Source organism: Ruditapes philippinarum, unplaced genomic scaffold (assembly GCF_026571515.1).
Source record: "Ruditapes philippinarum isolate M1 unplaced genomic scaffold, ASM2657151v2 ctg282_1_1_1_1, whole genome shotgun sequence".
Classification (NCBI taxonomy): domain Eukaryota; kingdom Metazoa; phylum Mollusca; class Bivalvia; order Venerida; family Veneridae; genus Ruditapes; species Ruditapes philippinarum.
In genome coordinates, this window is record NW_026862013.1 from 108,933 (window position 1) to 136,091 (window position 27,159).

The following is a 27,159-nucleotide window of genomic DNA, read 5'->3' on the forward strand; positions in this document are numbered from 1 at the left end:
ACTGGAATTAAAAAGAAAAACAAACATGATGTATCATGGAGAGTTGCTCTTTTAGTGTCAAAGGCGAAGAGAAAATTCTCTGGGGAAGGCTTTACCAGTACAGCCGAAATCCAGAAACTACACCGGCGGATTTCTTTGAACGATTTCTTTCGTGTTGCAATCATGAAAAGGTCCGACTCTGAGAAGAGAAAAATGATCAGAGACCTAAAGATCAAAGCATTGGTGCACAAGGTAAACATTTTATTATGTTTCTATTATCTTATTTTTTTCCCAAATATATTTTAAGGCGATTGTCTAATGAATTAGATGATTACCTCTTAGCAACAGGAGAATGGTTTCAAAAGCTATTGATGTCCTAACAAAATTTCGTCACATTGGTTAGTTTTAGTAAGATACCAGTACTGGTAAGTTTAAGTAAGATACAGTAAGATGCCAGTACTGGTTAGTTGAATAAGATGCCAGTACTGGTTAGTTTTAGTAAGAAACCAGTACTGGTAAGTTTAAGTAAGATACAGTAAGATGCCAGTACTGGTTAGTTAAATAAGATGCAAGTACTGGTTAGTTTCAGTAAGATACCAGTACTGGTTAGTTTCAGTAAGATGCCAGTACTGGTAAGTTTCAGTAAGATACCAGTACTGGTTAGTTTCAGTAAGATGCCAGTGCTGGTTAGTTTCAGTAAGATACCAGTACTGGTTAGTTTCAGTAAGATACCAGTACTGATTAGTTTCAGTAAGATACCAGTACTGGTTAGTTTCAGTAAGATACCAGTACTGGTTAGTTTCAGTAAGATACCAGTACTGGTAAGTTTCAGTAAGATACCAGTACTGGTTAGTTTCAGTAAGATACCAGTACTGGTTAGTTTCAGTAAGATACCAGTACTGGTTAGTTTCAGTAAGATACCAGTACTGGTTAGTTTCAGTCAGATACCAGTACTGGTAAGTTTCAGTAAGATACCAGTACTGGTTAGTTTCAGTCAGATACCAGTACTGGTTAGTTTCAGTAAGATGCCAGTGCTGGTTAGTTTCAGTAAGATGCCAGTACTGGTTAGTTTCAGTAAGATGCCAGTACTGGTTAGTTTCAGTAAGATACCAGTACTGGTTAGTTTCAGTAAGATACCAGTACTGGTTAGTTTCAGTCAGATACCAGTACTGGTTAGTTTCAGTAAGATACCAGTACTGGTTAGTTTCAGTCAGATACCAGTACTGGTAAGTTTCAGTAAGATACAAGTACTGGTTAGTTTTAGTAAGATACCGGTACTGGTTAGTTTTAGTGAGTCGACTCGGGAGTGCCATGCTCTCTTCACAATCGGGAATATGAAATTGTTAAACTATTTTACTTTGCTGCACAACATTACAGGACGTGGAATGAAAAGTTAAAGTTCTAACGTTATTCTCAAAAAGTAGATTAGTGACGTGTGAAAAAAACTTGAACATGTAAAAGTCCAAAACTAGTTTAACTATGAATTATTTCCTATGGACCTAAAAAGGTATCTTTATAGATGTATCGGCACATTGTTTGTCAATACATTCCATAGTAAAACAAATAGCTAAATAATGTATAGGCTCCAATTTTCTTTCTTGGAGCTTTTGTTATGGAATTCTTATACTTGTTCATAAATATATTTTTGCACAGTTGTACATTGTGCCAACTAACTCGAAATTTTTGTTACTAAAGGATTTTGTTCACAAAATATAGATATTATTAATAATAATTAAAATACTATATTAATGATCCGCGGTACGGCTTTATATAACCTTAATTGTATTGTAATTTATTAATAACGGTAAGCCTAATCTTATTTCCATTGTGATAAGGGAAACAACTATTTTAATAATAATTAATATAGCAAGGGAGACTACTGTACTATTGGTAAATTATGTAAAATATAAAATTCTCACGCCATCATAAATATTTTACTTTGAGTAAAGCCGAAAGAATTTTCTTTTTGCTTTCATGGCTTAACAAGTTAAGAATGTTTTCCTTCAAGTGTCCCAAAATTTATCATCTTCGAGTACTGTAGATTCACTTTATTCACTACACTTCTATTAAAAGCCCATTAAAAATATCAACATTTTAAAGGTATCGACATTTCCATTTTATACCCACTACATGGAGTTCACGAACGTATTTTTATACATTTCTAAATATTTAAGTGTTTGTTTTGTAAAACTTCGTAATGATATTAAAAACAATTTCGTCTTCAAAATCCATTAAATCTTCTTCACCTTGTATAGAAAATTTGGTTGATAACATGAAAAGAAAACCATCTTACAAAGAAAAATCGAAGTGCTTGTGAATCAACATTGTATAAACATTTCAGGATTCGTGACTATTGGAATCAACTTTTCGTTATTTTTTAGACTTTGTAGAAATTGCAAGACATGTGTTTTTTACAAAATTTAATATAAGAATCCTTTACCGTTTACATTTTCTTTATATATTTTTGGAAATGCTACACCCACTATTTGTATTTATCAGTATGTCAAAGGTCAGAGGGCAGAGTCGCCGTGGCATTGACCTCTTAAAGCTTGTCCGACCAATAACTTGAGAATACTATTGCATACAACTCTTAAGATTTGGTGAAGATGTAAAATAAATACAGTTTCGTAGTTTTTCTAAATTGATATAGCAATGCATTATAAATAATTAAGTTGGCATCAAAGTAACGTATCGGCGTTACGTCGTGATCTTTGGTCATCTACGTGTAAATAGATTAGTACATTTGGGCTAAATTATAAAATCTATATTGATTAGTTCTGTGGTATAGCATAGGTGGGTTTTCTTAATGCCTGCATGATTTTTTTTCCGGATAATGTAATAAATTATAGATAAAAATACACCCATCTTCCTGTGAACGGCTTAATTTTGATATATTACAATTGTCCATCGCCATGCCTTCTTCTGACGTCATTTTATTCATCAGCATTTTCCGTTTCATTACAATTATTACGTACTACAATCGAAAAACCATTTTGCAAAGTTCAAATGTTAAGCAGTTCCACTTTTTTCAAGCAAATCACCGGTTGATCAGTTTATATTTCTTTTCTTTTCATTTTGAAGTTTTGAAATTAGTTTCAAAATGACCAAGATAAACTAAATATCATGCGAATCGAACGCTTTCTAAATAATTATGATATAACGAAGAATTACGAATTTGGCTGATCTCATACGAACCTTTGACAGGTAGATTACCTTAATCAGAATATAGTTATGCAGTTCTGTTAAGGTTGCATAGATAACGCTTCAACGTTTGCACCACATAACCGTGCTGCTTTTGCGACTCCGTAAAAACGGTATTGCACCGCCGTGCATATTTTGACATGACGTCATTTGCGTTATACAAACAGAGCATGAAGACGTAAAACAACGTGGTAAAAATATTGGCGTTACACTATAAGCGCTTCAATGAAAAAGCGATCTTTTTACCGTTAATAATTCTTATTTTGGATATGTGATAAAAAAGAATATTATATTCGTTTATCTTCATTACTAAATCTATTTAACTCGTTCAATAAATTCAGTATTGAACATGCACTCATTATACCCTCTATCAAAGACACGTTCATCAACATAACAAACGTTTACTCCCATCTTTGGTCTTTCTCTCTCTACAGCTAGAAACAGGAAACTCGCTACATGATCTTAACTACATCAGTGACACCTTCGGGAAAAAATAAATCTGAAGATCTGAAGGTTTATTCGCTCGCCAGTATCGAAAAGAACTAAGATCCGTTCTGCAGACTTGTACTCTTGTCTGCAGTTGACGTTATCTATATTTAATTGACGTAACATACAACATTCAATTACGTTTTATTCAACGTCATGATTAAGCAATTTGTTATAATACCTTAACATATTCCGCGATATTCCATGCAAGACAAAGCCAGACAATTTGTTAATTTAAGTCTCACTTTGTACATACATTAACAAAATATAGCAAAGTTATATACACAAATATGACCCAGCACAATTTAATACTAGAGTTTTCTGGAATGACGTAATGGCATAGTGTCATTACATTATCTTTTTAAAGTCATAGTTAAATTTCTGGGAGGAACTGAATAAAAATAAAGGGGCAGTATTTAAGATTACTTAGATCTGGCTGTCCTGATAGGTTTTACTTCTAAGGATAACGCTCGTCTCCTCTGCGTCTCGCGAGATGCTGACCTAGTAAAAACCACTTGATTATTATACTGCCTTTTACATAATTTGTTTACAAACGACATAAACTTCGGCATATGTTTCGAAAATCAAGAGACGCTTTGCAAACGCTTTATAGATGATGGAACCGACGAAGTTTGTTGAAATACGTTGCAACAACAAAACTATTGCATGTGCATCCCTCAGATTCATTATTTTTATAAACTATTTGTACGGGAAAAAATAAGGAAAAAAATGCATTTATGTCAATATTGTTTTGCGGGCTGTTCTCTTTTTCACAGCTACATAATAATTAATTATGTTTGACTTGGTTTTAACGTTTTGTATATTTTCTTTATTTGATTTAATTTCAGTATTTAAATCTTTCTACAAACAGATTCCCACTGTTTTGAGAATATTCAATTAACTAATATCCAAATTAAACACTGGTTTTTATACATATGTATTGTAGAATTATAGTTTATTTATTCAAGGGCTCTCCATATTGGCTCAAATTGTCTTATTTGTTCATGAAAATACAATCTTTACTTCAACATTCTTATCAAAAAGATCTAAATCACAGCAATTATTACCGTTATCAAACTAGCTAGTCAAATTAAAACAATTTTTTGATAGTTTCATAATTTTTTTCCAATGGATAACATTTCATTTTTTCTTTTGAACATACCAAGGTCGCTATGTAGAATATTCTCTTGTATGATTTAAAAATCGCTGTACACTGATATTTTAATGAGCTACTTAAAACAGAGTCATAACGAAATCTTGAAACAAAATTTGTCACTGGGTAGAGATACGTGAACGTTAAGGATTTGAGATCTTACTGTATTGATTTAAAAATGGATTTTAGTGATAAATAAACTCAGTAAAGTCAACAAAATCATACAAACAGACATACGAGTGGACATAATTTTATAAAAGCAAGTGATATGGAATACGAATACGGACAAGAAATGCCGGAAATTCAGGATTTCTTACATAGGCATCGTATGACGTCACATGGACGTCGTAAGACAGTGCACGTTGCGGAACGTGGTCAGACAGCTCTAGGATTATTACGTTTACCGCCAAGTCCCGGTCGCAAAACGTTCATGACTAAAAGAGCGTCTTTAACACCGTCTCCTGCAGTTAAAATAACATTCAACTTCGAAAGATCTCGACTGGATCGGCCAGTTTCTTGTAAAGTTAGAGTGATTCATCCTCCAACTTCACCACGTCTTTTTAAACCAAGAAGTGAACAGTCGCATTTACATCATGGGGGACTGGATAAAAAGCATGTATTATATGCCCCCTTCTATCAAAGAAGAGGGTCGATCATGCGGCGTAGGTCAACAGTCACGAGCGATAATACTGATGAAGAGGAATATAGGAAGGTAGATCTAAATACATGTATAGGAATGGTCATTAATTTTCTACATAATATAGAGCAGAATAGTTATACCTTATATCATCTTTCCTGATGTTATTTCTCCTGTTTTATTGTTGGAACTCGCAAATTACAATATATGTTAACTAAGTATCATATTTAAGCAAATTTTTATTTATTTATTTATCTATTTATTTCATTACAATTCATTTTATTTCACATTTCATCATTTCATTTTATTTACACGTTGTCATTTGTATTTAGCTTTCTCATTTACTTTAAACGTTAATCTGTGTATAGGGAAAGAGACAATCAAATGAAAATGAATACAAATTATCTAGTCCAGTTTTGCTTATATCAACTGTTACTGAGAACATGGTATTAAATTCTTTACCATATTTTTTTCCACGTGAGATGGGCCTTTAAAGACATAACTATACGACTTTGAGTGTTTGTATAAGCTCAATGCATTCATCTGGCATTATCTAATGGTCCTCCTAAAATATGTAGAGAAGAGTTCTTTATATACTAACTATGTTTTGTATTCATTATACGCCCATCAAAGACCTCTTTCTTTTCTGACTTCTTCAGAATTATGAAGGACATCATCTCATAACCTGAGAAAAATATAACACCGGGTGTCTTCAAACACTTTAGAATATGATAACGAGTATACAGGCCACTTCAAAATATATTACATAAAAATTAATACTTGTCCTTTTATCATAAAAATATAGGATATATACCACTAATGCTAGAGCGATACTTCGCATGACATCAAAGATAATAATTTTTGAAATTATTTACAAACCCGATAAAGAGTTATTATTTAGAAACGCAAACGTTTGAAAGATGTTTTCTAGTTTCAACTGATTTGATAGAGAGAATAAAAGTAACTTTAATAAAAATGCTAACATACTATTTTATATAAAATTTACAATAAATATTTTTCGTAAATTTGGGCGTATAGAATTGTCGTTTCTGATGATATGAGTCGCCCTACGTGAAAATCAACAAATAACGATAGTTAAATTCAATGACATGTTTTTAGAAATTTATAAAATACCTTACAGCGACATACGTAGATCAATCCTATGAAAATAAAGGACAACCGTACACTTTAACTTTTACTTTTACAGCATTGCATACTAAGTTTTTATCTAATAAGCAATTACACTATTTTAGAACGCATATGATCACAGTCTGTATAAATTGGTAAATTTTTATATTCCATGACTTTTTTACAGGTGCCTTAAAACCGATTTTATACAACTACTCGTCTAACCACATTCCATATACAATGTACATCTTACCACATTCCATATATACAATGTTCATCTTACCACATTCCATAAACAATGTTCATCTTACCACATTCCATATACAATGTACATTTTACCACATTCCATATACAATGTACATCTTACCACATTCCATATACAATGTACATCTTACCACATTTGATATACAATGTACATCTTACCACATTTGATATACAATGTACATCTTACCACATTCCATATACAATGTACATCTTACCACATTTGATATACAATGTACATCTTACCACATTTGATATACAATGTACATCTTACCACATTTGATATACAATGTACATCTTACCACATTCCATATACAATGTACGTCTTACCACAATCCACATACAATGTACATCTTACCACATTTGATATACAATGTACAATTGACATTTTACCATAACATTTTAACATGTATCATATACATTTTACAATATACATGTATCATATACATATTACAATATACAATTGAAATGAACAATATGATCTCCTTTTTGTTTATTTAGCTAGTCATAATTGTATTTTTATATATTAGTGATTTTTGACTGTTATTTTTCTGTTTGTTTGTTGTTATAACCAGTTGCATATTATATGCCTTGGTTTAATAAAAACTGAAACTAAAAACTGAACTTAAAATGGCTGCAAGCCTCGATATTCATATTCGACCGAAGTTTGCCGGTAAGGACCGAGCAGATGCCACTGTAAAACGACGTGTACCCTTTTCACCTTGTATTAATTCTACGGTCTTAACATGTCAAGTATTGTACTTCAGATCATGTCAAATTTTCTAAATTAATTGTGCCTTATCATTGCCTGTTCAATACGGCAACATTCAACCGGGCTCGTTAAGGATTAAAGTTATTAGAAATTCAATAGAATAGAGATAATAAGTGATGCTCGACGTCCAACATATTAAACCCCATCATTTCCTGTGAGAGATCTTAAGATTTCTGAAGATTCACAAAAAATCCCCAGTGTGATGAGCGGAATATTAATTGATAGATATTCATTAATGTATAGAGAAATATGATTCTTATGTTTTATTATTATTTTGAAAACAACAAAAATTATAGATTTATCAAAATGAATATAATTACTAGTATATGAAATATAAACATATCGTCGGAAGTGGACAGTTTTAAATATAAATGATATAATGACGAAAATGGTTAGAGAAGGTTTTGTGATTCCTCAAATTTGTGTTTCATCCTATGATGATCAGTTAGACGGACGCGTTGTGCTTGTAAATCCATCATTATCTCCACCCCAAAGCCAGGGTCGGAGGTCAAAGGTCAAGGTTTCTCGTACAATGTCTTTACCAGTCTTACGTACAAGTTCTAGAAATAACACTAGATCTAGAAGATATACTAAAAATACAGAGTTGGAATCTGTTTCAGTGAACATTACAGACGACGCTAAATGTCATGGTCGAACTAGGGGTCAACAGTTATGGCAAAAAGCATCAGACACATTAAAACTCCCGTTGTTGCTTGTTAAACTTAAAAAAAAGCGTCATAGTCTTGGACTTGAGATTGGTGAAACTTTGATAAAGAAACAATACTCTAAACGGAGGTCTAAACTTGCAATCTATTCATTTCAGAAAAGATTACTAGCCAAATTTAGACTCGCCGGGAAGCTGGCAATATTTTGCTCAAGGAACTTCAAACAACATTGTCTGAGGTAAGAGTTCTTTTGTAATTTTCATTTAAATGTTAATACATAACACTGATATATACACAAGATGAAGTCGTTGCTATATAATTATACATATATATTTTGGTATTTCCCAAAAACCAATAAGAAAATGCATGTAACTGTTGTACCACGCGCATTGGATACAGTAAAATTATTTTGCATTGTTGATAATTATTACCATTTTCTGTTCTATTCCGTTTTATTCTGTATGCACAGACGCCGACTATTTTGTATTCTCTAAACAGAAAAATACTTTTAAAATGTTTTACATTTGTACTAAAAATAACTAACACACGACTAGTAAATCATTATTGTATGTTATTTTTATCAACACAGTGACTACGTTATAAATATTGCATTGTCAGAAAGATGTGTAACCGTTTTAACAATCTTAGATTAATACAGATTTTTTTTTAAATTTTGTCCATTAAAACATTAATGTGTTTTAGCCTTAAGAAGAAGAACAGGTATACCAAAGGTGTTTTTTTTATATTTTTTTAAAAAAAAAGAGCTTTAATTTCAGAAAAAAGCGTGCGGGCTCAGCTTTAGATTCGTTCTCGTGCTTCTGCACTTAATGCATTAAGCCTTCTATAGGATATAGAACACTGTCTACGATTTTTTATTTTAGATATCTTTCTTGCATTTCCTATCTTTTTGCTGTGTTGGCTTTCTCTATTCTGAAAAAATCATCATGAGTGCCGTAACCATCTAGTATCATCATTTCATCATACTGTTGGCGATTTCTTGCAACCATATTGTGACTTAAGAAATCTTATAATTTGCATCAAGTTCGTACTGCTTGTCACAAATTCACTGTATAACACTTTCTCGGGCTCTTTATAAGTTAAACTTATGTCAGATTCTTTATGTTTATCATAAAAATCATTTAATCATTATCAAAAAGTATCTTCATCATTCTCGTGAACGTCATCATCAGTTTCGGGAACATCAACATCATCATTATCATTATAGACTAAGTCATCATTATTGACATTATTTTTGTGAGCGGCATCGGAACTGCAATTATTATTGTGTTTATCATTATAATAAAGAACTCGAGATGATGTTTCTAGCCTGCATTCACAAAGGATTAACGATCAAGATTTTTTTTTTAATTTCTACACAGTTTATATAAAACATTTTGTTTTAACTTTTAAATGACAAAAAATTATGAAATAGAAAAAAATGTTTTTGAATTACTCTTTTGCTTTTGAAGCAATATTGATCTTAAAACTATATTGAATCAGTTAACGTTATATTTTGCATTGTTATTTTTCAATCATACATACGTTTGTTTGTTTGCAAATTTGAAAATTTTTACATTTTGAACCAAAGTGCGTTTATAAGTCTAATATGATTAAATGTAGGTTTAATATGATATCGTAGTAATAAAAACAAAATAAGGATTATAGGCTTCTGATCCCGATCCTTTTCTATGTGAAGACAGGACCCACTTAAACTATTGTTAATTACGTCACTCCTTTATTTTAGGAATGAGGTGGTGGTTTCGTTTTTTTGTATTTAGCAATGGTCGATGATTTTTTGACAATAATTTAAATAGAATAAAATTGACAGGAAATGCAGAAGGGATTGTGTACGAACTCATTATTATAATATGGTATAATAATGATTATCAATTTTTCTCTCAGAGTTCATGCTATATAGACTTCTTCTCTCTTTTTTTTAATCTTTATACGTTTTTGATTGTTGGTTAACATTCAAGACGTAAATTTAATCTTTAGCTATTTATTAATTTTTATGATGACAATATCATAATTTAGCGAAATGACTGTAAAACACGGACAAGCATATCAGATTGACCTTTCGATCTATTAAGTTTAATAGACACGAAACTTTAAAACATAATGATTTATAATCCTTGTAATACGAGGAGGCCTATATTCTGCACAATTACCCTTGTGACCTTTTTTTTTTTTAAAAAATCAGTATTTTTTTAATTTAATGGCTGCAATCTACCATTTTTTGCTTCGGATGTTCACAGTTGGCAATATATCTAACGTAAATTGAATTAATAATTTTGATTATCCCATTCAAGTACTTCACCATTGTAAAGTTCTCAATGGGAGGTATGTCACTATTTTCAAGAAGAATACTAAAATTAATAATGGTTACTTTTTCAACTCTACTGCAACGTTGATCTTAAGATTTATGAACTGTTGGTTTTAAATGCAATTTTAGTCCTTTCTTTTTTGTCCTAGTCTAGTTAAATAAGTTATCATTATACGTCCTCAAGTCAAGTATCGTTTCACAAGTTGAAAGTTCTATAAGTAATTTGTAATTTAAGAAAGACATTTTCAGCGAAAATATAAAGAAAATGGAAGAAAATTAATTGAATTGGAAAAAAAGCTTTATATTGATGCTATAACGTATTTCGATAAATTGTAATCCGAATGACCATTGACATTTTATATAAACTTGTTGAAGAGAGAAAATTAATTACTGTCATAACAGTTAATTTAAAAACACATGTTTGTACATGTACAATCTGCAAATGAGCCGCGTCACGACAAAACCAACATAGTGCGTTTGCGGCCAGCATGGATCCAGACCAGCCTGCCCATCCGCACAGTCTGATCAGGATCCATGCTGTTCGCTGTCAGTTTCTCTACTTGTAATAAAGTTGGTAAGCAAACAGCATGGATCCTGATCAGACTGCGCGGATGCGCAGGCTGGTCTGGATCCATGCTGGTCGCAAACGCACTATGTTGGTTTTGTCGTGACGCGGCTCAAATGTATTATATCAAATTAACTCTCGGAGATTATGAAAAGGAAAGGCTTCTGTTTTCTATTTAAACCTAGATTTTCAATGTCTTTCAAACAGTTTGTATTTAGATATGTTATTAACTATTCAAGCTCTTCATATGCTAAGTATAATTTTCGGAAAATTATTTAAAGCCTTTTTGTTTTGAATCGGAGATTTTAAAGACAGTGGCGTGAAAAGCAAATTATGTTAGAAATATGTATTTATCGCAAAGGCCGATAGCAGATATGACTATTGAGGGAAATCCGTTAAAGGCACATTATACCTCACATGCTTTTTCTCCCCTTTTAGATAGGGCGAACATTAATTTTATGAACTGTAAATAATGATTTTAAAGCATGTTAGATGCTTGTTACATAAAAAGGAGCACTTGATGAGAAAAGTATATGTCACAAAAGTAGCCAAATGTAAACAAAGTATAAAATTTTGTCTTCCATACAAAATGCTAAATCAGTACAACTGTACTTATTGCAAAAAGCAACAGAAACATAATATGGTTTAGGTAATTGGTCAGTAAAAACGTTTTGGAAATTATAACAGGACATAAAAAATAACAAGCCTTTTTTTTTGAAAAAAAATCATTTCTGAGGCATAATGGGCCTTTAATGTAAGTTTATATATATATATTTTTATTGAATAAGTTTTCATCACTGTCTGTAGGTTAAATGAACATCAAGATGAGCTGGCTCCGTACATCAAGAGATTACATTTCCACGAAGATGATAACACCGATGATTTACTTATTGATCTGTCCAAGTTCAAGGCCAACAGACAAGTACGTTAACTTCTGTCAAATCGTATAATATCCAGTTAATTCCCTTTATTATACCATGGTTATAGGATCGCACGATATCTTTTTAGAACACTTTCCTTGTCAATGAAAACCGGCATTACAATCGTGCAGTATAACAAATAGAAATATTATCAAAAATCTTTTTAAATTTTCATTTTATAGATGCGAATCCCAGAAGAGACAAAAAGAATTTTATCAAAAGAATTTTCACACCGGACCGAACAAGAAGTATATCATGTAAGTAAACACATATATTTAGTTCAGAAGACAACAAATTTATTGTTTAATTATATATGGCAGACGACAATAGTTTCAGCAAACAGTTTTATTTATGCTGATTCTGGGGAAATTGAAAACATCAGTCAAATTATTTATTACTCTCTATATTTTTGAGTTAGTTATAATAATAATAATAATAATAAAGACTTTATTTAACGAGAGAACTCATTTGAACAAACATATCAATCTTCCATGAGGCCCTCAACAAGGAACAATATAAAGTTAACATTTTCAAACTATTAAAATACATAAATGTAAAAACATACAGGAGATTATCAATTTGTATACATCAATGCGTGATAAAACCTCAAGTATAAGGTTTTAAAATGGTTAACAGATGTAGCAGACTTAATATAATCAGGAAGGCCGTTCCAAATACAAGATCCAGAATAAACAAAAGACTTACGAAATTGTTCAGTATTTGGTCTAGGGGTATAAAGTTGAAAATCAGATGATGAACGCAAAATGCGAGTATGAACATCTGACGATAAAATGAAATTATTCAATAAATAGGAAGGCGCCTGATTATTTATTATTTTAAACATCATAATAGCTTTTTGAAAAACAACCCTCTGTGAAAAGGTCATCCAGCGGAGTTCAGAAAAAAGTTCAGCAGATGGAGTGTCATAATCTTTGTCTAGAATTAGTCTTGCAGCTCTCTTTTGGAACTTAATGAGTTTATCTTCTAGAAAAGACGAACAGTTACCATAAATTATGCAACAATAATCAAGATGTGGTAAAATATATGCATTGTAAAACATTTTACGTACAGGTTTAGATATGAATAATTTTATACGTGATAATAAATGTAACAATGAGTTACACTTTTTAAGAACATTATCAATATGGCTTTGCCAAGACAAGGTGTTATTAATTGTAATACCCAATAATTTTTCTTCAGAGCTACAGAAAATTTGCTCTGTTTTATATAAAATACAAGGATTACTTTCATGAATATAATTTTGCTTGTGTTTTGAGGAAATATACATGACCTTAGTTTTGTTAACATTGATAGACATGCGATTCAAATCACACCATTTGTTGACATTTAAAAGATCATGAGTAAGAGATTCAACTACTCTGTTAAGGGATACATCAGATGTTGTAAGGGTGGTGTCATCAGCAAAATATCAGTTTCTGTTTTTTTCCATAGACAAAGGTAGGTCATTGATATAGATTAAAAACAATAAAGGACCTAGAACTGAGCCCTGAGGAACTTACTTACTGAACTTGAATATGGATATGAACCGGATATGTAAGTTTGTTGATATCTACAATCTAAATAGGAGGAAAACCAAGCAACTGATGAAGGGTCTAGGTTATTCATTCTAAGCTTTTCAATAATAATAGAGTGATCCACATAGTCAAAAGCTTTAGAGAGATCAAGGAAAATTGAACCAACTATTTCATTTTTGTCAATAGCTGTAATCCAATCATCAATAATTCTAATCAATGCTGTTTTACATGAATGATTTGACCTGAACCCAGACTGACGTTGGTATAGAAGTTGATTTTTCTCAAGGTATTGCTTTAAATGTGAACTGACATGACGTTCAAGAATAAGTGATATCAAGGGAAGTATGGAAATTGGCCTATAATTTCTTTTATCACTTTTATAACCCTTTTTATGTATAGGAATGACTTTTGCATTTTTGAATGATTTAGGAAATGTATTGTTAAGAATACTGTTATTGAATATAGTGGTAAGTATGGGAGCAATAATATGAGCCGATAACTTTAGAAACCTTGCACTGAGACCATCTGACCCACATGACTTTGTAATATCAATCAATTTTAATTGGTTCAACACATAAGAGAGCTCTATTTTAGGTATTTTGAAAGGGGGTATATGCTGAAGTTTAGATGCATTTAGTTCAACTAGCTCAGGATTTTCATAACCAGTCTGATTAATGGTATGATGGGATTGGTGGAGATTCACAAATTGTCTGTTGAATAAATTTGCAGTGATTAAAGGGTCAGAAACCGGGTTGCCATCATCATCATCAATAAAATGTGTTTGAACCTTGGATTTGTAACCAGATAATTCATTTAGACCAGTCCATAATTTCTTTGGGTTGTGTTTGTTTTGATTGATGGTATCATTATAATATTGTCGCTTAGAATCATATATGAGAGACTTAACGTGTTGTTTCCATATGTTGTAATTATATGTGTCATTAACCCTATGAAACTGGTGTTTTGTTTTAATAGCATCGAGGATGTTTTTATTAATCCAGTTTGGTTGGGTGACCTTCTTTACTCGTTTTTTTCTGGTTGGTGCATGTTTTTCAAGGACAGACAAAAATTTATCAGTGAACAAATCTATAGAGTTATCTTGATTTTCTACAGATGCTACTTCTGACCAGGGTTGCTCTGACAATTCGGTTAAAAATCGATTTTCATCAAAGTGTTTAAGAGACCGGAAGGTTATTGTCTTATGCATGGGACCTTTAACACTGATATTTGAAAGTTTGCGTGTAAGACAAATTGGAAAATGGTCACTAATGGATAAGGAAGGTACAAAAACGACTATATTTTGAGGCATGTTTGAAAATGCATGATCTATCAATGTAGCAGAGCTTGAAGTTACTCTGGTAGGAGATTCAACAAGCTGAGAAAAATTTACAGACTGCATTAGATCTAACCAAGATTTAGAACAATTATCATGCTTCAAAATATCATAGTTAAAATCTCCAATAACAATACATTCTTTTTCCTCTAAATATGATTTTTCTAAGGATATAGCAAAATTATTAAGCCACTCAACTTTAGAAGATGGTGGTCTGTATGCATAACACAATAATAATGATTTACATTTAGGCTGTTTAAGTTCAAGCCAAATGGATTCAATAGAAATACTTTCTAAATCAGATCTATGTACAAAAGATAAACAGTCTCTAACATAAATAATTAAACCGCCTCCATTGGAAGGCCTGTCCTTGCGAAAAAGTGTAAAATTGTCCAACTGTAGTTCATTGTCTAGAAAATTTACATTTAGAAACGTTTCACATAAACAGAGTATATCAATCTTTTGTTCTGAAATTATAATTTTAAGTTCGTCTAATTTTGGGTACAAATAGTGAATGTTAAGATGTAGTATGTTCAACCCTTTATGCGTGTACCAAGAGTTACTATTCTTATTGGAGTCATAGTTTAAAGTATTGTCATTTACAATTTCATTAGTCAAATCAAAATTGGTTTCTCCATATTGAAATGAATTACTTTCACAATTATTTAACGACGGCGATCCCAAGAATTCTGATTCCTCAGCCATGAAGTTGGTACTGGCATGTAGACCGGGTTCTCGTCTCTCCTCCCTGTAAACCTCCCTTTCTGAAAATGAGACTTGTTGTCCATTGTGTTACTGCTATGGTCATCAGATGGCATCGTAGATATGCCTAGGACATAGTTTATAGCCTTCCTCATGATTGTTCCAAACAGTTTTCCACCCTTTCTATTTAGATGTAAATAGTCTTTATACAACGACTTGTCTGGAGTACCATGTAGGATAAAGTCAGAGTCATGGTTGATATAGTGGTGACCACCATCTGCACACAGATCTCTAAACCTGTTGTTGGTTTCAGATATAATGGTGTTGACAAGTTTGTCGTTTCTTCTAGGTAGAATTGAAGAAATGATTATTTTACATTTTGAGTTGATGGTTTTTACAGTGTGTATTGTATCCTTCAGCTCATCAACTATGTACTGGCTGGAATCTGCATCAGATATATTATTTGTGCCTACATGTAGTAATATTACATCTTTGTTTCAACAAAATAATTCACACCATATCAACTAGTTAGTATTGAAAAATAAAAGATTATTTTCTTTTTACTGTAGGTCACTTTAGCTCTGCGGAACATAAAGAGTTTCTCAGAATATCCTAAACGAATGCAGGAAAAAATTGCAGAAGTTGGACTATACGAAAAGTATGTATACTCACACGCCTATATACATATTTTAAATCTTTGGGTTAATATCATACATAAATTGGACATTTTGTAATCATTTCATATTTATTATATGATATATCAACATTTAATGCGAAACTTTGTCTATGTCTCTTTTACATGTAGAAGATATTACTAACCAGATTCAATTAGATATAAAAAAAAATTTTGTATGTTTTAATTTGTATTTTTATGGAAAGAAACAAATGATTGCTTCATTTTTTTTAGTTTCATTGGTGTCAAATGGATGTTTACATATCTGTATGAAAAATAAACTTTAGTGCTACAATTCATGATCTTCCTCCAAATTTGTACAAGATAGAAAAATATAACGCCACTCATATGTTTGGGATTATTGCCCAGTTACAATTGCTTTATATAGCCTTTGCAGATATTTATCTACTTTGTATTTACTATGATTACAGTTTCTATATTATCATTATTAAATGTCTATTATTACAGATACGAATATATTTCTATTATTACAGATACGAATCTAAGAGAATGATTGTACGACAAGGACACCCAGCGTCCGCTTTTTATTTTATTCTTTCCGGGGCAGGTATGTAATACTAAAAATCTCATTTAATGCAATTTAATTATAAGATTCGTTCATATAGTTTTCTATAGCCAATTTATAATAAAAAAAATGTACCAAAAAGCAAGAATGATGATGTGATATTACCTGTTGTTTTTTTTTATTTTTTTTTTATTTTAAGATGTCAACGTTCTATTAAACAACATACAATGTACAATGTAGTTGTTTCTTTAATTCTAACGTGTATTTAAAACTATACTAACCATAACAAGGGAATACAATGTTAAAGCAAGCTATAATGAATATTTTTTTAATGTTTTAGTTGTTGTCATGGTAATGGATGAAGATAGCAAATATGCTCGACCAGTAGCTCACTTATACAAAGGACAAACATTTGGGGTAAGCTATATATTCATCACTGTAAAAAGAAAACACTTTTTTATTACATGTTTGAGGATTTTAATTCCTATTTTAAAAGATATAGATAACGAGCGTCTTGCTCAAGTCCTTTTTAGATACTTTAACTGTATGGTGCATCGTCTTTTATAAACATTAACATATGATTATACATATTAACGAACGATAACTCCAAGAATATGAATTTTTCCGTGAATGAGCTTCCATTATTAATGAGCTTGTGACGCTGCATTCCAAAAACATTCTGTACAATTCTGTTGTATGCCTAGATAATGATTGGGTAATCGGAAATTGAAAGACTAATTTTGTTCTAAATGAAAAAAAAAACTTCATTGTTGCTTTGTTTGTACAGGAACTTGCAATTATTAACGAATCAAAGAGGAATTCAACTGTTATTGCCAAGGAAACATGCGAGTTTATGTCTATATCAGCAAAGGTTTGACTTTACATGTATTTAACTTAAAAAAATATCATATAATACCATTGGATATCATTTATAATCAGAGTATCGGCTCATGGTATGTGATAATAGAACAGATTTATTCACAATAAGGAATTTAACTTGCGGTCATTTTCCATGAATGCAATTCAAGACTTAAAAGGTCTAAAATAGTTTGAAATTATAACAATTTGTATATAAAAGTTGAAGTCAATAACCCTTGGAATAAGAATTACCTTTCTATTAGAACATCATTTATGAATATTTCGAATAATTTTCTAAAAGAAACTTGCTTGCATTTCATCTGAAAAGATCTAATAATACCTTGATGAATATTTTTGACTAGTTACTATGTCACATATTTTAGGATTATCACAAGATATTCATGGCTGGAGGAGTGAAAAACATCAACGACCCTGACCAAGAAATCTTCCTCAAGTGTGTATTTGAAACCCAGTTTAGTAGTTGTTACCATTTTAACATTTTATATTGTATAATTATGATTAAGTGTTTCTTTTTTTCTTGAATATACTGATAAGCTTGTGAAATGTCTTGAAATTATACAATAAGGAAGAGGCATTCATTCTGCTTTTTTCTGCTATTATACCATGCCTTTAACAAAATTTACAGGTATGTTAATTCGAAAATTGAATAATAAACTTTCCAAATTTTATTTTAATTCTATTTTTATAAGTTTTGGTATTAGATTTTAACTCGCATCGACATTGCAAAGGTCATATTCCGACCGTCCTGCTTTACTACTGGAGAAAGACCTTAGGTGCCACTCCGTGCATTATTTCAGGCATGCATAAGTTGACACATAAGACGTGAGCTAGCTGGATAGCTTTCTGAAATGAAAGAATGCAAAGTCCCTTAACGCATTTCAAACTCAAGCGGTTCGAAGTCAACGCCCTTGACCACTTTGCTCCTATTCTATATTGTTTGTTATATAGTGAGTAACCTATTAAATGTGTAATGAAAACTTATACTGCAAAATTTATTTTCATTAATAAAAATGAAAAGTAATTCGTGAATTTGCCAAAGATCATATAAACATCACAATTGTTACAAACGTTATAAAAGTGTTATATTGTTTGCAGGAGTTTAACATGTCTAGCAGCATGGCCGATACATATCCTACAAGAAAATCCTAATAAATGTCAATTTCTGTTTTTCAAGTAAGTACATAAATAATAATATCTCTGCATGTGCGATAATTTATTTGTATGGGTTTTTGAAACCGCATTCATTAAGTTCCAAAAGAGAGCTGCAAGACTATTATAAATTCTAGACAAAGATTATGACACTCCATCTGCTGAACTTTTTTCTGAACTCCGCTGGATGACCTTTTCACATAGGGTTGTTTTTCAAAAAGCTATTATGATGTTTAAAATAATGAATAATCAGGCGCCTTCCTATTTATTGAATAATTTCATTTTATCGTCAGATGTTCATACTCGCATTTTGCGTTCATCATCTGATTTTCAACTTTATACCCCTAGACAAAATTCTGAACAATTTCGTAAGTCTTTTGTTTATTCTGGATCTTGTATTTGGAACGGCCTTCCTGATTATATTAAGTCTGCTACATCTGTTAACCATTTTAAAACCTTATACTTGAGATTTTATCACGCATTGATGTATACAAATTGATAATCTCCTGTATGTTTTTACATTTATGTATTTTAATAGTTTGAATATGTTAAATTTATATTGTTCCTTGTTGAGGGCATCATGAAAGATTGATATGTTTAATCAAATGAGTTCTCTCGTTAAAAAAAGTCTTTATTATTATTATTATTATTATTATTATTATTATTCAGGTGTTTTTCTCGGTAGAAATACGCAACATTGTGCATGTAAATACATCAACATAGTTTCGTTGAATCGTGTGAATGTGTTCTTTTGGCATCCAAACAAAGATCCGACGGCGTCTTACCAAAATTTTAAAAATATTTACACTGTCCCCTTTCTTGCTTAACAATAAAACCACATTTATGTTTCCATCGCCAATTAAAGAGTAGTGCCCTCTTTATGTCTCCCTTACCGACTTTTTGTTGTTGCTTCTTTCTATAAGATATTGTTATTTTAATGCCCATACCATAAACATCACATTTGTCTACAGTATGTAAAATAATAACTGAAAGAACTACTTGTAATGTTGTTTTGTTACAGAAATGGTGAGGTTATAGTTAGAGATTCACATTATTCAGACTGGGTTATTATTGTCAAATCAGTAAGTATAACCATGGTAACATTCAATTGCATGAAAACCATTTGTGTAGTGACATTTATAATGGTAGTGCTAAAATAAAGAGAACTAGAATACCAAAAGAAAGTCCAAAACGGCAAAATTGAAAATATTGCAGGCCCGGTTTGATAGCGGCAATGGTAATTGCAAGCTACCGTTCACGCACCCTAGCACAGGCTTAAGCAGTATTCAACATTCAAACATGTAAATGGTAAAATTTTGACTTTAGAAACATCTGCAAATAAGCCACATATAAAGAGCTATAGCACGCAGTGTGATAAAATTTTACACAGTTTATATCAAAATCATTTAAACAAAATAGATGGACCGTTGCACAGACAACTGTATTTTGCAAATTCACGATTGGCTACCCTGAGGTCTTTTTAAGGGTTATCATTCACAACCATTGTCGTCCAGTTACAGACACAAAATTTGAGCCGCGTCACGACAAAACCAACATAATGGGTTTGCGACCAGCATGGATCCAGACCAGCCTGTGCATCCGCGCTGTCTGATCAGAATCCATGCTGTTCGCTGTCAGTTTCTCTACTTGTTATAGGGTTTGTAAGCGAAAAGCATGGATCCTAATCAGACTGCGCGGATGCACAGGCTGGTCTGGATCCATGCTGGTCGCAAACACATTATGTTGGTTTTGTCATGACGCGGCTAAAATAAACCTAGCTAGCATACAATAGTTTCATAATTGTCGCATTAGCTTCCCCCATTTCTTTACCTTTATTTGCTTACAGATTTCATTAAAATATAGTTCAATCAAGTAAGGTTAAAGCTATAATTGAAGGTGAACAGGTTTCTTCTAACAAAAAAAAACCCATCAAAAACAGTGCGAATATGAAATAAAATCGCGAACGTTTCTTTCTGATATAAGCCTATCATGTGCCATAGATATTTGTAAATATTACATCACTAAGCAATCATAGCTCCATTAAAAGAAAATCAATTATAATTATCTTTTTATGCATATCTAAGCACAAAATATATGTCTTTGTCTATTTAAAACTAATAAAAGAATTAGTTTAAATGCGTAACAATTAAGATCTTTTGACATTTTTGTCTTTTTTCAGGGTAGCGTCCAAGTGTTGAAGAAACTTAAACGGGTAGAAGCTTTTGAATGGAAGCGAAAAAGTAATAATTTGTAAAAGTTTTCAGTCTTAAATCACGTCATAAAGATAATTTTTGGATAATTATATTATCATGTTACAAGGTCAAATAAGTTCAAATAAAGTAATCCGTCAATATGATAGTAATATGTTTTGTATTGTAAACAAATGTTCAGGTGACACTGAAAAAATTGTTTTAATGATGATAATTATATAAACTGCCAAACTATCACAATAAATAATGCAGAGTAAACTAGGTGAAATATATTCTTACATACATCTTTGACGTCTAATCTTTGCCTTGCTAAACTAAAATAGAAAAATAGAACGTAAAATTATATATGACAGACATGTGAATGAAACTATTAAGCGGCGTAACAATGAAGACTAACTGAGCCATAGTTAGACGCTAATAAGAAAGGAGCGGCGCAGAAATTTTCAAACTTAGACCTCAAAGGATGAAATAGCAGGAGAAAGACTAACAGATAAAGTTGAACAATACTCTTCTTACAAGAAAGTTTACTGATTATTGGTTAGATAACTATTTATCAAATGTTTTCAGAAGCGATAGAGTACATGAGCGGAAGTAAGAAACGTGAAGTAGTAAACCAGAGGACGGAGTGGCGCCGGGTTCTACCAGAATTAGGAATACCACTTAGCCAAAGTGAAGAGGAAGATAATAATATAGAGTTTTATGAAAATGGTAAACCAGTTCCTTTTGTTCATCCTGAAGGGAAAGAAAAGAATTTACAAGAAGATGAAGAGCACACTAAGAAACAACCACAAATACCAAACCTCTGGCCATTTAAGTGAGTACAAATGATAAAACATGTACATGTACACATTTTCAGTCGTTATATTGGCAAACTATTTCACGCGTTATAAATATACATGTAACTCCAAAGAAATCCACTTGAAAATGATGAAAACTTTTAAAAAATCTATCAAAAAATCTAAAAACATACAAACAAAACAGATTATTTGATACAGCAGTTTCCAAAGACCGAACTTGTGTCTTTTTCATCTTTGCTTGGCAAGGCGATGTTTAATGTACGTTTTTCATCATGTTAAATACGTGATTTAATTCAATTATGTACAATAAATCTTCTCCAACAGGGTTGATATATCAGAGATAGAATCTGGTAGATATATAGAAGATAATCGCCATGCTGGTCCACCATTTCGGACTATCTCAGGCACAGCCATTGATACTTTAGATAGTAAATACCAAGGGAGAAAACTCAACAGGTTAACAGTCAATAATAAATTAGGTAATCGTCTTTACACTTTTAAATAGTTCAAATTACCCAAATAAGCAAGGTTAATTAGTAAAAAAGCCAGGTGAACCTTTTGTGAACTTAACAGAGTAATTAAACAATAGTTGTTTTCATTCTAAATTTACAAAAAGAAATTTTGAAATCTAATTAGATACTATATGTGTTATAATGAGTTTTTCTTCACTTATTGATAACTAATGCTATGATTTTTCAAAGACCAGATAAAAAAGGTAAATGCAATGGGAGAAGGAGCCAAATTTCTTGTTTTGTACAGGAACGCTTGTCGATATGTTCAATTAAATCAGGATGGAAAGCTCGGCAACACATTTAGTATTAGTAAGTAAGATGGAAATTATGTCATTTATGTTATTGAATATCATTTAAAGGTAAACAAAGAGATAGAAGTCACAGTATGGCTCACGAGGAAGAAAAAGAATTGCTTGGATACCAACCGCATATACGTACCATTATGGAAGACATTGACTCGGGAATGAAACGAAAGGTTTGTTGATTTAATTATGACAAAAGAAATATTGCTTATATCCTACAACATAAGCATTAATGGGTATTCTTTTGTTTTCTGAACACTTTTACAAGATACATGTGCAGATAATTATATAGATTTGTTATTTTACATTGCTTATATCATGATGATAGCTAGGAGAGAAAGACCTTCAAATTTTGTAGTGGTGGCGGAATGGCCGAATTGCTAATGCATTGTACTATATAGTAATATAAGAATTGCTGGCCTCGTGGTTCAAAGCATCCTCATTGGCAAGTCGTTGTTTCGTTGAGCTCTGGTTGGTTCTAGGAACGTCTTCGAGAGTGTGTCTATAAGCTTATAGCTTTCTCCACATTTTAATTGATATAATTTTTTAATTTTGTTCAATAAGAACTGTATTAATTTCACGTAATGGTCATAAATTACTATATTATATTAAAGCTAATAGGCATCATAATATTGCATGATAATAGTCAGTACAGCTTGTAGGGCGGGTATTATTCATTGTACAAAAAACTAGTAACCCAAGTGTTTTTATTTCACCAGGACAGTGACGTTGAGATTAATCCCGCAGACATAAACCCGGAGTTCGTTCATGTCCAAACTTTGACAAAAGGTCAAGTTTATGTAAGTTAATATATGTCATATAATAATTGAAAGTAGCTTACAAGATAGGGAATTGTATTACTTTCATTCGACTTACGCTGTTAATTTTTTTTTTTCTGATTCTTCTTTATGAAACCAGTTTAGTTAGTGACTCTTCAGTAACTGACCGTTATTTGGTTGATGTTTTAATGCTGTTAGCTTATGTTTCCCAGACTTTTTTTGCATAGCTCTCTCAACAGAATTGCTTATATGGTTTAGTCATTCAGTTCCACTCGCCTATTATGATTAAATATATATAGAATTGTTAAGAATGTGTGTTTTGGATCGTCATTTATATAATTACAGGGTCTAGCTGATGTGATATTAAAAGACCAGCCTAGTTTCTCAGTTGTAAGCCATGGTGCCGACTGTTTACTTATCAACAAACAATTCTACCTGGAGCATGCTTCTGAAAAACTTTTACGAGATATGAGACAAGAGGTAATGCAAATAATATTTATTACTGATAGTGTACTGTGATGATTTTTAAGTATTTCACTTCACTTCAGTGTTTTTATATTTTTCTAGTCCTTCGGGGTCATTGATTTCAGCACGTTAGTGTTGAATAATAAATACCGCTTAAGGCGATGCTTGTAAGCGCGATACAAACTGAGTCTGCAATTTTCATATAATATTGTTGTTTTTATTGCTTCCTGGAGATCACCCCTATTTAAGATTTTAGTGCATCATTTTATCATGAATGTATATGAGTTGTTTATATACACAGGTTTTTTTTAAATTTTACACAAACAGATATAATCTTACTTATGCAGCATATTACATGTTTAAAAAAATAATATAAGAAAGACGAAAACGATATAAAATGAGTTTGCAATAAGATTACATGCACTTTTTGTTCTTTTTCTCCAAGAATTTCATTTGAGCCGCGTCATGACAAAACCAACGTAATACGTTTGCCACCAGCATGGATACAGACCAGCCTGCGCATCCGCGCAGTCTGATCAGGATCCATGCTGATCGCTTACAAACCTTATAACAAGTAGAGACAGCATGGATCCTGATCTGCGCAGACTGGTCTGGATCCATGCTGGTCGCAAACGCATTACGTTGGTTTTGTCATGACGCGGCTCAATTTTTATTTTGTTCTCTTTCTATGCTTTAGCTTTGTCCATATCCGACCGAAGAAGAGTTACAAGAAAGTTTACAAGTGAGTGTAGACTGGCAAGCCTTTAAGAAAACATTGTTGATACAATCAATGGAGAAAGTGTCCAGTAGAAAATCAATGAGAACTACTCTAAATGGAACTAAAACACAGGAGGCATTTGTTTACTAGATATCATACCTGTAGTAACTTTTTCGTACACCTGAAACAGGAAAGAAAATAGATTGATTGGAGGTGTTCGTAGCGATCATAAGTGTGTTTATGGAATCATCTGAAGAATTTGATGATTCGGCAATAGAAATACAATATTATAGGTCTGATTGGAGTCCGTGAACGTTTGGGTGATACTTATCTATTTCCGTGACAACAATACGAAACAAGAAGTGATTGTAGATTTTTCTTAGTGTGTTGTTTTCCTAGTCATTCAGACTTTTAAGTATCTCAACTCTGCTCCACTAGAAGTTCATGTATTTCTGTTATTTAAGAGTGAAAATCTAATAGAAAACCTGTTAAAGTATCTTGTAAGCGTGGAAAAATGCTTTAACGTGATTAAAAAAGACATTCTTATTTTACAACAGATACTTAAATGACAAGAATTGGACGAGTGTCGCTGCTAATTTGATGGGCATTTTGATTTTCACTGTCGATGTTGAGTGTAAACGGCGGTATTGAAAATACTATGCTTCTAGAACAGTCAGTCCCTACAGTAGTGTTGACTGATTTAGTCATGTAGTTGGTGTTGGAGTCCATTACATAAACAATGAACGGTTCCATGGTTTAATTCTTACCCCCCATATATATAAACACTATTTCTTTAATGGCCAGTTTTATTTATTACACAGCTGATATTTCATTGTATGGTGGAGGAATTCGGTATTTTGTCTAATTATATTTGCTATTTGTGTAGCTTATTTATTCATATGTCCAGTTTTATCACATGCTGCTAGGTATCGTTCTTCATGTGGTACTGTGTGGCTGAATCATCTCGATGGCTACGTTCTATGAACGCTGCTATATCTTGTCGGTCTTTGTTCTCATTTTTTATACTTATAGATTATATAGTGCTAAAATTAATAGTGCTAAAAATATGTGCTTTGAATTCATAAAAATAGACAAGCATTTGCTAAATGTTTGATGCGTTAAAACTGTTACTTGTCCCTATCTGTATTTGTCTTCCATAGCTGTGATAAAATTACATTTATTTAGAAATGTTATTCATTTATTGATGATGTTTATTAAAATAATGATGATGAAAATAATACCTGTTATTTTTTATTGAAATAAACATTGTTATCAATATGTGTTTATATTATAAATAGTATAATGTAGATCTACAATGATCAATAACCTAAGACATAGAAGAATGTAGGTATATAAGATATTGATAAAAAATGGAGGAAATCTTCGTAAAAGAAAGATAATCAGTGGAAATAAACATAAAAAAAGAAAAACCTGCAGTTTTGGTTTAAATAAATCTATTCATAATGATTGACGAAAAGTAATTTTTCGCCCCCTCCAGTCTCCCCAGTACCGCCGCAAGCATCATAAAGAATGGGACTGAATAACCATGAAACGCTAAAAACAAAACGAGACATGCATGGCAACACAGTATTTAAATTGGAATATAGTAAAATTATGATGCTATGAGAAGCTATTGTTAGGAAAAAGATAACATGTAATAAGAGCATTATTAAACGATGATGCTTTTCATAATATTAAAATATGTCAACATTTCTTCCTTTCTTTAGAAATTTTATTGGAAATGCTTACAAAAGATTGTTACGGAATAGTGCGTAAATTGCAACTGTATTAAAAATGTTATCTGAATTAAATAAATCAAAATATTCACAGTAAATAAAAACAAATTATTGTTTGAATCTTTTGTACAGAGAGCGCAAGAGACTTAATAACTTACGATAAGAAAAATCTGTGCCGAACAATGATACACTATACATGTATATACATTCTCCCACATGTAAAGATAAGAAGTTAAAAAGCTTAAATTACATAGACTCTAATGTATAAAGAAACATTTACGAAAAGTGAAATTTGGTACTATGTTTATATCAAACTGTGTTATTAATCATATACATGTATATGACCAAAAATCTTTTTTTTTAAATTGGCCTATACATATAATATCTTTATCTTAGTAAATTAAGATAATTGTTATGTCTTTTGAAAATAATACGATTTCCCAAATTCACATGGCATATCTGTACTGAAGCTAAATATTAATTTAATTTATGTGAAGTAAATATTATGAAAAGCAATACAAATATTTAATGAAACAATACAGATATGAAATGAAACAATACAGATGTTAAATGAAAAAACGTAGTATATGAACATCAAAAGCGAGATCAAAACACTTATTAACACGATTATTTATCATCTTTAATTTCTTTTTCTTTTTATGGGTTACAACCCAGCTACATAATACAAGTTTGTTATTAGAAGCATTTGAGATAATGTTGCTGGAATCTTTTAGCGGAACCATATTCTCTCGG

General features: G+C 31.6%; 1 protein-coding gene across 2 annotated transcripts; it reads left to right on the top strand.

Annotated features, from left to right (window-relative positions):
- The first annotated feature begins 4,751 nt into the window (after nucleotides 1-4,751).
- On the top strand, nucleotides 4,752-25,942 carry LOC132717657 (uncharacterized). 2 transcript variants are annotated; one of them, XM_060701179.1, is made up of 19 exons: nucleotides 4,752-5,531; nucleotides 8,441-8,520; nucleotides 8,985-9,002; nucleotides 11,978-12,092; nucleotides 12,273-12,347; nucleotides 16,230-16,318; nucleotides 16,828-16,901; nucleotides 17,200-17,276; nucleotides 17,647-17,730; nucleotides 18,101-18,171; nucleotides 18,834-18,911; nucleotides 19,909-19,969; nucleotides 21,067-21,127; nucleotides 21,665-21,911; nucleotides 22,219-22,373; nucleotides 22,766-22,881; nucleotides 23,428-23,508; nucleotides 23,833-23,967; nucleotides 24,650-25,942. In XM_060701179.1, exons 1-19 carry the CDS (start codon nucleotides 5,088-5,090, stop codon nucleotides 24,818-24,820), a joined length of 2,232 nt encoding a protein of 743 aa, XP_060557162.1. In that variant the 5' UTR covers nucleotides 4,752-5,087; the 3' UTR covers nucleotides 24,821-25,942. The 2 variants fall into 2 exon arrangements, with proteins under 2 accessions (XP_060557162.1, XP_060557163.1); XM_060701180.1 differs by lacking the exon at nucleotides 8,985-9,002 and having other exon boundaries at nucleotides 4,753-5,531.
- The last annotated feature ends 1,217 nt before the right edge of the window (nucleotides 25,943-27,159 follow it).